At 35.0% G+C, this 13184-nt stretch overlaps 1 protein-coding gene across 1 annotated transcript; it reads right to left on the minus strand.

The window, feature by feature from the left end:
• Positions 1-140: 140 nt before the first annotated feature.
• On the minus strand, positions 141-5304 carry LOC106104389. Its single transcript, XM_013284429.1, has 3 exons — positions 4071-5304; positions 2274-2405; positions 141-1816 (listed from the first exon to the last, which is right to left on the minus strand). Exons 1-3 carry the CDS (start codon positions 5058-5060, stop codon positions 1742-1744), a joined length of 1197 nt encoding a protein of 398 aa, XP_013139883.1. The 5' UTR covers positions 5061-5304; the 3' UTR covers positions 141-1741.
• Positions 5305-13184: the final 7880 nt, after the last annotated feature.

A 13184-nucleotide genomic window follows, 5' to 3' on the forward strand; every position in this document is an offset into this window, starting at 1 on the left:
ATTCCTAAGAGTTTTCATAGGAATCAAAGCGAGACGAAACACTTGTGCGATAATTTTGTCAAAGATATGCACGCGCTCTTAACAAAAAAAGACAAGTAGGCAAAAAAAGGTTAAATAAGACAATTATTGGTGGGAAAAACATAATTTATTTCTTTGCATATATACATGGTGGATGTCCAGCGTAAAAAATAACCACTCTGCCTTAACATGAAACTCGTCACAAGCTAAACCGGTACCTAAATACTATCAATACGTGCGATACGTTGGTTATATACGTACACTGTAAAATATATTCAACACTTCCATATATAAAACCAGACAAGAAGACCTTTGAATACCTAATAAAAATATTACTCGGGTAACTATGAAATATAAACACCTTTTTTTTCATAACTTCAGAAGCGCGCAAACAATTTCAAATCACATGTTTCTGAAATATTTTTTGACATCACATCTTACATTTTTAATCTGTGTATATTTAAACTGCGTACTCTTTGATATGAAATTGTACGGAAACGGAAATAATATGTAAAGATACTTTCTTGTTGTAATTAAATGAAATAAAAAAAATTTGAATCACCTAATACATTTATCACATTTGTCTAATGCTCCTCCCACAATTTTTCTCTTTGTTTTAGCACTCCTTTTTATAAACTTAGTAAACGCACTATAGTAAAATGCAACATATCAGTCTTATTTCTATAATATGGAAAGAATAAATACAGATGAAGCAAACGACTGCATCTCTTTAGATTGAAATTTTAAGGAACATTATGCGATGAACATTCGAGAAAAACTTCAAATGCAAACCTATTGTCAATGTAGGAAACTAGTAAATCGCTTGCGGTAAAAGTAAAGCAATCGCGTGATTGCTACGAAGACCTTTTGTTTAACGAGGGCTGTATTTTCCCGCGCTTTGCGACGCCATCTTTGAATCCGTCGCAGCGTATAAAACGTGCCATAGATACATGAATAATTAGAAATGCACAAATAGGATGCGACATAGAGTAACATCAAGATCGATATTAAACTTAGCCTACCGTAACTACACATATATGTACGTCTATGTAGAATTAAATATATACCACAGGGTTTAGTTAATACTGTCGAGTCGTATATTCGAGATTTCAGAGATATGATATACATAGCACATCTGCTATTTATGTCTAACAGGTATTTAATATTTATACATAGAAAATAAAATTAGCGACAATAAAAACTGTCTAGCAAGCTCATGATCACGCTATATTAATGATGGAATTTGAAAATGGAATGAAGTCTATTTCACTGTTTACATCTACCCAGCAATGTCAGCCAAACGTTATTAAAAATTACGAATGTAGATTACAATTTGTAACAAAAATAATTTTAGCAACTTTGGCATTTGACACATTACATATCTAAATTACATTTCAATATCTAATGCGATTACAAAATATACTTACCTACACAATATTATATCGTATCTCTGAATATGCAAACCATTTCTTGGACCTTAGCGACGGAGGTCCTACAAACCGTATATTTACACACAATAGGCACTGAAACCTCAGTATATAGAAGACTATGCGGATATGACTGTCTTTTGTGATTTCAACACTACAGAATTAGCTGATAAATTATACGGTGCTCTGATGCCTAATGTACAACAGGGATTATGAGCTTTGTTTCAATTGTACATAAGGCATAACTTTACTTGTACTTTGGAAGCTACATGAACAAGCGAATTGGTTTAGGTAGTTTATTCCTCGGCGTCTTCTGGATTTTCAGCCTGCAGAAGGTTAGTAACATCATCTTGAAGATCAGCAGTTAACTTCTGAAAGAAAGATGGGTTTAAGAACATTCACTTTAGCAAATTCGTAGAAGATGAAATATTTATTCTAGCCTAACATTTTAGAAAGCTACAACTTCTAATCTCAAGTAACAGATTTAGTTACTACTCGTAGTATACTATTGTGTTATCTGTGGCTAAACATAAGTATGTTTCAAAGTAGAGCATTTAAACGAGTTTTGTTTCTCCGTGAATTCGAGTTTTTGGGAATGTTGTAGATAACATTCGACACCGACGTAACATTATGATTAAGGCCCTACTGAGAAGCGGTATCGATAAAACTCGACCGGTCGGCAGCTTTGTCCTAATTTTAACTAATTTATCTCAAACAAGTCCACATTATTGTATGCCTATGTAGTAATTATTGTTCACTTTTATACAGAGTTCATCTATCAAACAAAAAGAAGCGTTTTTGGCGCTTTAGATTTGAATATTCCGTTACCCCAATCTGTGCGGAAGCTGTAGTCGTCCTCTTGCGGCGACGTACCGCCACAGCCAGTAGCAACACGAGGATAACAGACGACAGAGTAGATACAAGCAGAGGGAGCAACAGATTGTCCGTCAAAGTATAACCCTGCAACAAATAGAGATATTAAAACTTACGAAAGACATGTGTAAATACATTGTGAAAACTACTCGTTGTCTTAAAATAAATTGAGTAGACAACATTTTTATTTGTGGAACTAAACAGTTGAATTATCTACCAAAACAATCGCCAACACAACGGTTATGCTATTGTTTAGTCAAAGGTGTACGAGCGCTCTTACTACATTAAGATTTACATTTCCTTCAGGCTTCACATTTACATGTCGTTAAATGGGTGATAAGGGCTATCTTTAGTGTCGACTCAGTGTGAGGAATACTGTAACGGGCTACTTAAGCAAATATTCAAGTTTTAAGTATTATATAAGATTGTAAAAATAAATTAATCAAAGACGTATAATAAATGGTATTATTGTTTTTATATAAGTAAGTAAAAATTGGTAACTTTCCTTTAAGACACAGATTAATTTAAATTCATAAAAGTAGCAATTACAACGCTAAAGACTCGTTTGTTTTCGAATAAGGTTTCTTGATTACACATAATGAAGTTTTTGCAAGCGAATAAAACAAATAAAATTTTATTATTTTGAATTGAAAATGTATGTTTAATTCTGAAAATATTTATTTGCGAACAAGAACACGTGAATTTCTGGGAAATTATGGTTATTTTTTTTAAATTAAGTTCAAGTAATTAAAGTAGATTTTTTATAACCAACTCTACACAGGTACGTTAGTTTATTGTTGTTTAAGTAAGTAAATTTTATTTACTACTAGCTTTCGCCCGCGACTCCATCCGCATGGAATTAATAAAAAATAGAAGTGAGTAGCCTATGTGTTCTTCCAGGCTATCCTCTATAACAAATTTCATCAAAATCTGTTCAGCCGTTTAGGCTACAAACTCTAACAAAGATCCATCCATCCATCTTAAAATATAAAAATACATCTAGATGTGGCATTAATTAAACGTATGCAAAGTAACATACGGTATTTAGAAATACGTATATTCCTCAGGGTCTTGTTTTACCGTAGTTAATATCGATTTTACACGTAAACTATGTAACATGTAGTAAATATATTTACCATAGTGTTTAAAAAAAAATGGTTTCCAAATGTTAATGTAACCTCTAAACCAAAATGGTAAACACCAGCAATCTTCTAATTAAAGCTTTGTATATTATTATTGAAAATAAATAGAAGCAAATGCAAATTACTACTTAAAAACAAAAAAATCATGATTACTATCGCTAATCGAAAATATATTATGTTATTTAAAAATAAAGGAAAGATGTGATCATGATTCAAATTATAAGTTTTTCTGGTAATCAGTGATAAAGAAAAATAAAATAAAATTTGAATACGATACCTTGTTCAATAATTGTATTATAAAAAAAAATCCAATGTTTGCAATGATTAAAAGTAACCGTATTTAATATATTAGCTTTTATCTTAACGACAGGATGTGTTGGCAATAAGACAGAGAATCGGTGCGATTTGTTACAGCTCAGTGCAGACTTGTTATATAATGACAACACGATTGCTTCAAACATTATAGTAAATTAATCATGTTTAGGCGTAAAAAACTAATTAAAGTCTCATAAATCAAATAACTGGATAGTGCGAGGTTACAGTACTTGTTATGATCTATTACAAGCACGCATTGCAGCGAAAATAACATTATATAAGAAAAAAAGCTTACCGTCCATTGGAAATAAGACGAAGGATCGACGAATGGCCACCTAGCTCCGTACAAGCCACGTGTCGCTTTAGCTATTATCACTTCATCAGAGTCAACGACGGGTTCGGACAATCCCGGGTCTCCCTTCAATGTAGACAGCGAGAACACGTCATCGATTTCCAAAGATTGCTCGTCTTCAAGTAACGGCAACGTCGTTGTTGACTCCGTTATTAGTGGAGATGGTGTAGAAGTCGCCCTGGTCGTGATTAACACATCATCCACTTTCATATTAGTCGTAATCGATTTATCCGACGTAACAATAGGTTGGGAGTAATACTTAAATATGTTTCGAACGGTCATCGGTTCCGGGGTAACTGTTGGTCTTATAATTATGTCCTTCTCCCAGGGTTTCACAGACATATAGTTATCCAACAAGCGGACGCTGCCCGACGGAGTGCCGATTAAGGGAATTTGTTCTATATTTTCTGTGGGTGCTGGCCGCAGCGTCGTTGCGGGAGTTAATCCCTTCCAAGACCTCAATGCGGGCATCGTCCACGGCGGAGTAGTCGCACGATCACGGATAACTGTCGTGAGAACAGTAGGAGACGATACAAAAATTGGCGTGGTGGTGTCAAGTTTGGTGTTTGCCGTAGTTATGAATTCAGGCAAAAACTGGAGTTCCTTCTTTCTCGATTTGACTATTTCCCGGCCGGTGGGAGCCAGAGGAGCAGACGTGCCAATATCGTGATGATCTTGCAAATTTCTTCGTGCGTACAGAGCTGCATTCATGATATAGAGCGGAACAGACGCCAGAGCCAGTGCGACAACAATTCCGAAAACTACCAGTAAAACATATTTCAATGTAGACCTCCTCCGCGAGCGACGGACATGGATGGAGGGGCTGTAGTCGCGCCCCTTGCCCTTGAGGCCGCTGTTGCTCAACACCTCTTCCGTCTGCGGCAGGATAGTATACTGCAGACTGTTCTCACCATGTCTCACTGTCTTGTACATGATAACTTTGTGATAGCTACAAAACAAACACTACGAGACGCTACGTTTTAGCGTTTAGATTTATCACATGCTCGTTTTAAGTGGAAGGCGATGGCAGTGCGTCGCAAATGTGTTCGGTGGTCGCGGTACATGTATGTTGGGCCGGGTCAGTGCGTGCCGGCGGCGGCGGGTGCTCGCTTTGTGCAGCGCCGGCTCCACTATCCGGCTCCGAAGGGTCGAAGACGCGCATGCGTCACAACATCGAGCGACGCTCCCCCTCTGTCTTACGTCGCATCTTCTTCAATTCTAGCTTTGAGGTTATAAGTAAGCCGGCTAAAACAAATTGTTATTGACAAGACGTTGCAATAACAAGTTTACAAAACAATTTTATAAAACTATATTTAATTTTTGTTTTGCTCAACCTTTTAAACAATTACTTCTTGAGTCCTTAATATATTTGATTGCAACAAAGCTACATCTTTGTTATTGCAAAGCGATAGCTTTATCCGATCTAATTGAGCTTTTAACAGTAATTACAGTTCTTGATAGAAATTATTGACTATGTTTAATATAGTAGGGTGAATTGGTTGGTAGGTGAATAACCTCGGATCATACAAGTACATCTGAACATAATGCTATAAAAGGGCGTCTGATGCTCGCATTAATTACATCCGCGAGGGGAATCTGCGGTAGTCTCAGAAAAAGAGACGCTCCCTCCAGATATCTTATACGTCTTAATTTACGTATTTTTTTACATAAATAAACCAGCGCTTGACCACGATTCCACCTAAGCTAAGTGAAGACGCGACCGAAGGATAGATGCGTGCTAGCTATTGTGATATAGCAACTAAAAATTAATAAACTTATAGCCATAACTACGATTTTCTAGATGAATGTAATTCTAATTAGCGTTGCCTTTTTAGTTTAACAACAAAAATAGCAATGAGTCATATTTTCGTGTAATTTTGGAATGACTACTGAAAAAGCCTAGGCGTTTGTCGCTTCATATCGACTAAACACTATAGTAAATGATTTAAAATTTCATCGATTTGGTTTAAAATCTATTTTAAAATTGAAAGTTTACGATATTTTACCGTAAATTACCATTTGTAAAAAAATATCTACAAACGGAGTAATTAAAATGTTAGCTTAGTGGCACTTAAAGCTTTCTTCGTTAGCATTCTTCTATCAAAGAATTTCATCCAACGCATTTATTCAATTAGTGAAGAAAAATATTTCATGATGATTAATAAAATATTTTCCTTGAACAAAACTTGAAAACAAAATGTGAAGGCATTTCAAGGCTTACACTTAACTCTCGAGAAAAATTACTGTAGGTTTACCATGCTTTAGTTTGAGACATTTTTTTAAATAATGATACCTCTTCGATTATTTTCTTTAGAGAGTAAAATATATCGTATCATTTATTATGGAATGATATAATTTTATATTTTATTAAAATTACCACTTCTTTATATTTAAATGGCTCTTATATTTTATGCTGTATTTTTTACATAACATTTAATTCGATGCGTTATTAGGAGTAAGTTTATTAGGTATAAATATATGTATTTTTTAATTTATAATTTGCATTAAGCCCATTTCACTAACGGAGGGGAGTCTCGTTTTAAATTTATGGATGCACTTAACACCTAATGTTTATTGCAAGACAACATTAAATTCTAGAAATCATAATAAAAATATTTTTATTTAATATTCCCAACCATTTTGATTTCTAAATAATACAATCAGTTGCTTAATGTTTCTTAAAACCTGTTCTCAATTGCATATCATAATCATAGACAATAAACATCACAAAAGTGATGTGTTTCCCTCTTCAATTATCCCTAAAGTATTGACGAAACATTGGAACCTAATTTTGGTTATAACTTTAAAGTTATAAATCTACGTAATTATTACAGATTTCAAAGAGATTCGGATTTCATTTTGAAATCCTAAAATCATGTAACGAAACTCCGCAAAATAAGAGTCCCATCACATAGTTTAGAATAATTCCCAAGACCTTCAAATTACATAACCCGTGAAACATAATAAAGAAGGCAGGTCCGCCGCGGGCCGCGGGCAATTCTAATCATTGTTAGAAGAGTAAAAAAAATCGACAAGCAAGCATATTAACGAGTTTTAGACGTCCGGTCAAACTGCGAGAACTCCATACGAATACTAATTCACTCGACCTTGGACAGAATCACGTTTCCTTTCGAAATGGGTCCGTGAATGCGATATTTTTAGAATAAAAGTAAAAAAGCATCACGACGGAGCAAAATAAAAGGGTTGGGCGAACGAATCGTCCCACTTTTTGTTGGTCGACAACCATCTTTTTCTACTTTTGATGGAGCGTCTTCGTTTTAAACTAAAATCATCTTTTGTCCGTAGTCTTGGTTTGGACGCTTAAATAGATTCTATTTACGATTCGGACGGATCTCTAAACGCCTTAGCGAGCTAATAATAAAATCGTGGAAGGTGCCATTAGCGCCGTGAATTTGAAATCAATCTTACAACGAAAATTTTAAATCAAACACAAAAAATGTATTTGTGTACGATCGCACTTATCATTTAAAAGTTTTTTGTTTTACTATTTTTAACATGACTGTGTCTATTAATTGCTGTTTTAAATGTATATTCAAATCAGGTTTTTATATAAACTTATTAGTATGTTATTACGGCTATAAAATTAGCAAAGGTAACAATTCCCAACTAACGCTCAAAACTAAGATCAAAAAATAAAATAAAACTGAGCTCAAAATGCTTGTTTTTCTTCAGGTTTCTTTTAAAGTTAAACATGGTGCGACTTGTCTTAGGCTGATGATGATGGTGCGACTTGTCTAGGCTGATGATGATGGTACGACTGGTCTTTAGTGTTTGTTTTATGGACAATATCATTTATTAACAGTTTGCTAAATATGATTGTGTTGTTGAATATCACTTTGTATGGTACTCCACGGTGCGTCAGCATCAGGACTCTCCTGGTCGTAGTACAATGACATCTACAGAAGCATCTATTTTCGTTTAGTTCTGGAAGTCGGCCAACGTTGCGGGCATCGCGTAAATAAACGCACACGATAAACGTGCGCTCGCACACTCAACGACTGTTTTGGAAGCGTAATGGACCGACAAAGCTAGAGATGCTATGGTCTCTTCAGGAGAATATTATTCATTTCCAAGATTCTATAATATACGATACTAGGGCGTATCATCTTCCGTTAACAACTACTAGATGAGATAGTGGTTGGTAGCTGGTTAACCTTTTCTTACAGAAACGTCTTATTCGCTGCTACTGGCAAGTGATGACCCGATGTTCTTTAAAAGAATAATAAGATCTAATATAACACATTTAAATTAAATTATCAAAACTATATTGTCTAAAAGTAAAATACCTTCATTACCTTCGTCATATAGCGATTAAGCTTCGTGGGATTGTCATAAATACTTTCGTAATGCATAGCGTAACGTATAATTTTAAACGTAAAAAAAAGAGATCAAAAAATACGACAAATTAGTTTTTTAACTCTGACTATTTAGTAATCCAGTCGCATGGGCGTATTTTATTTTTATTACTAAGTATGATGGCGCCAACAACATGCGGAAATAAAGGTCGCGGTGATTCACCAAGTTTTTGTTGCGAACTAGTCAACATTCGAGTAGTGTTGACTAATCTTTCGTAGTTTTTCATCTAATGAAATGAGAGTAATGACTCACTTTTCGTTTAATTTTTAGGCACATGTTTATAAACCTCTTGTTAATTGTACTTTGCGCCGTTTTCCGATGTTCCAACATAGGCAATAGCGTAACAATGAGATATTTTATTGCAACAACAAATAATCTTTCACGTCAATGTTAAAATATGAAATAAAAAGTTATTTTCAACGATCGTGCACTATTTCGAATTCGGTCGAGTTATTTTCAACTGAGAATAAATAATGTGTTTGCGTGCCGCACTCGAAATAACTTCGGCGCGCTTTCGTATTGAATCAAAATCGATTATGTCGTGATTTATATTATTTACTGTACCCGCTTGAGATCCTTGGCCGACGGATTTTATAAAGTAGCCAAATGTCCAGAAATTCGATTGTGATAGGTTACGGCTGATTGATATTTCAATAAAGCTAAATATAAGAAAAACTGAGACTGGCAACTTAGTCCAATCTTTTGCTGTAAGTATAATAAACGAAATCGTATATGAGACTTATCATTTACGTGATTAATTGCAAACATAAACACACTCCTGAGAATGTTTCATGTGCACAACGAAAAACTTCTACTATACATAAATATTCTCTATTGAAATTTCTCTGGCTTTATGCCCTGGGTTGTACGCCTGACTGGAATGCACTTGCAATTTACATTTTCTTGAAAATTCTATTTCGGATAATTGGCAAAAATATTGAAAAATTGAAAATAACCTTGTCTGTTTACACCGCATCCTGTCATTGACGCTTTACGACTTAGCCTAAACAAACATTTTGGAGGGACACGTGTTGCGGGTTAAAATAGCCGAGGCATCGTTCGGACGGACGGACCGACTCTATTGTCACGAAAGTCCTATTTACTGCCAATTGCTGGTGAAATATTATTCTTACGTTCAATAACAAAGAAACTCGGGACTATAACTCACTACCTGCTGCGTTGTAAATGACTCGAAAGTTCGTTTTTTTTTGTAATGATTTTTTACAACCGCTATTCGTAAACTCTACCCAACTCTCGACGCACCCTCGGGAATAGATAAGACCTTTTTGTTATCTTATCCTTAAGTCGATTCCTTAAAGTTGAGATATTATGACTAGTTTTTATCATATGTAACTCTTTTAAAATTTCCTATCGTTAATGATAAGTACGTGATGGTCGTTTTTAATGTTGATAATTTTAATCAATGTTCGTTTTAAAGATTGCCTTTTTTCTGTATCTCAATGACACATCTGCAGGTGCATTGCTTTGAGAAAGGAGTGTCTTAATTTCAAGTTAACATGATACAACAAGACACTGCTACTTGGATATATTGGTCTTTTCTTACGATAATTTCCTTTCAAGACATTTTCCGTTTGATCTTTAAACAAATGACTCTGATTCGCATCGTCAAAGATTTCACTTATGGCTATAGGTTATGAGAAAGGCTGTCTTTTTAACATCATTCCGGTAATGTTGGACCATTGTCTGTGATGATTGTTATGAGGCAGGGCGAGGGCGCGGGATCGACGGCCGCTCGTGACCGTGGCTGGCCCAATGCCACCTATCTGCCACACGCTGCCTGGCCACTCGCCAACCGATCACCCGAGCAATGCCTTCCGCGTGGTTAGCGATTTGTTACCGAATTATTCACTATTGTTCCTTTTATTCACGCTTGATTCTGTTTTAATCTTGTCAATCCTTTGCCTGCAAACAGACTTCTGCCAACTGTTCTTAAGAATTGTGATCTTTAAAGATCTAAGCTGCTTTTCTATTAATGAGAACGGAGCCATTTCTTTTCCCTTCCTCATCATGTTGCTCATATGTTTAACAAAATTGCACTTTCTTTTATTTTTACACTCGTCAAAATGAAGACATCTCGGCTTGTAAAGTACGTGCGTTCATACAACTATAACTACAACTCTGAAGATGTTAGTCATCAGTTTACAATACAAAGACACAAGGAATCCATTCCTCGTTTGAGTACAAAAGGGAGTTTACATTACGAGTGAACCGATACATCACCTGCGACGCATTAATAGACGAGTAATTGAAAGTTACGGCCGCGATTGTTGCCATTGGCATAGGTCCAGGGCGTTGACCGATCTCCTACGTCTCTACATTATACTACATACCAAAATACTATGTATGCTTTTAGATATTACTGCTTGATACGCTAATTTAACATTTATGTTCAAGGTCTTAAGATTTATATTTGTTTAAACAATAAAACAATTAGTAAATGTTGAATAGTGATATGGTTTTAGGAAACTCTCGCATAAGATAATTAAGGTTTCCTTAAACAAGAGATAAATGTAGTTAAATACGTCTTATCTGTCCTTCTATTTGTTAGTAAAATGCGAGTCTAATTGGGCTGATTTACAACGTTATGTTCGAGTGCATTGCACTACGCCAATCTATTCTTGAACGCACTTTGTGCGTGGTTTTTATCACCTGTCTTTTTAAAAACTGGTAAGAACGGTGTCGTATAAGTGTTCCAGGAACTTTTAAACTATTTACTAACTTTATTTGACGTAAAAGCAAAGCATGGGAGTAAATTCAAAACAATTTACAAGTTGCAAGAATCCATGTTTCTTTTAGTTCTCTTTGGATTAGATAATAAAGAAGGTCCGATGAACATATGTCACGTGAACTCATAGAATTGCTAATTATAATTTGTACGAAGTCAAACAGTTATATTAATGATTTAAATTCAGAAGTAAATATCAAAATCACGTCTAAAATCCCCAGTACAAAACATTACAAACTCTTCTATCTTTACAATTTGATATCTGTACGTATGTATTTTTATTCTTAAGACTATGTGACGTATCCTACTGTTTAAAGTAGGTCTAATCTAAGAGAGACTCTCTTAAGGCGTCTCGGTTTGAGACAATTGTCTTCAGAGACAAAGGATTTTTTCCCAAAGACGTTCTTGCCTGGTTACTATTCTTCTATTCATGAATTTTAGTCGAGAAAGTCTGTAAGCAAGTGGAAAATGCTCTTAAAATTTTTACTTTAAGTATTACGATTACGTTTGGTGTACCTAAGTTTGTGTTGCTTATTACTCACTTATTACTTCTAGAATAAACAACTTTTAAAATTTCGATTAATGATTCATGTCCATAAAAGTATGTAACAGATTAACAAAAATGCTTTCAGATTTTGTATCCCTGACGAGAAGAATTTTGTTATACCATTCATGAGTAACTACAAACAAAATACTCTTTTTTCTATGTTGGTTTTACGGGTTTTTATGTACAGAATACGTTTGGAAAATTTTATTTTAGTTAAGCATACTTTGGTGGCTACTCTAATATGAGTTGTAACAAATTGCAGTTAGTCATTTCCTTTATTTATCTCCAGTAAATTTATATTTGTGCAGGAACATATGCCGTTGGATATTTTTGCTATCAGCAGAATATTATTACCGTAATAATGTAGTTAGTATGACTGTAATATAAATAAATAACCGTATATTAATATTGCATTGTTGCGTTCCTGAATTATATATTTGATATGATAACTTTGGCTTTTTTAAGGAAAACACTGAAAAACAAAAAAAAAACATTCATTTCTATTTTGCCAGTATAAAAAAATTAGGTGTTTTATTTACTCAAATTTTTTTTTTTGTCTTAAGAACATGTTTTAACGATAACAGTTTCACTGTTGAATGAATGATTTCACTTGTAAAGTGTTTGTCATCGACATCAGCTACGTTATATCTTTATACGAAAGTTAGTAGCTTTTGAAAGCGAACGTTGGGCAACTTCGAGTCGTAAAGAGCGGCCCGTTTTGGGCGGCTGCCAGGAGATGAATCAAAATATTCTACCTTGGACATGACTTTGTTCATTATGACTTCTCAAAGTCGTATTTTAAAATTACACTCTAGACGCTAACGAAAGTTTTAGTAGGAATTTCCAAGAAATCTTAATACGTCGGTCACATTTGTCAAATAGTTTCGTGGAAGATGTGATTACGGGTAGCGTATACAAAGTACAATAAGAGCTGAACAGATCTTAAAGCTTTCGTGACGTTATATTTGTATTTACTCTCAGATACAAGCATTGCGTTACTCTTGTATCGGATTTGAGTAAACAAGCCTGTTCGTTGAATTCAGTGTAAATGTGCGAGCTTTAGGTCATTACGAGCTTGTTTTCTTATTATTATTGAGCGCGACGCGTAATATGCATGGCGAGATAAAGCTGCGTCCCATATGTGCTCCTGCGCAGTTCCCACGCCACCCCTCCCCGCACCCCACCCGCTACACGCACCATGTGGCATCGACCAGTTTCAAATGAGCCATTCATATTCCCTATCTATATAATTTTCCAATAGATGAATTGTAAAGTATATGCATGTAGGGTTCCGTCTTAGCTGGTTAATCTTTACCTCCCGGGTCTTCGTCTTGCATGTTCTCGCCTAGGGCTTCAGTGCGACGACTAATTGATTGATGCGTAATTG

Source organism: Papilio polytes, unplaced genomic scaffold (assembly GCF_000836215.1).
Source record: "Papilio polytes unplaced genomic scaffold, Ppol_1.0 DF823688.1, whole genome shotgun sequence".
Lineage (NCBI taxonomy): Eukaryota > Metazoa > Arthropoda > Insecta > Lepidoptera > Papilionidae > Papilio > Papilio polytes.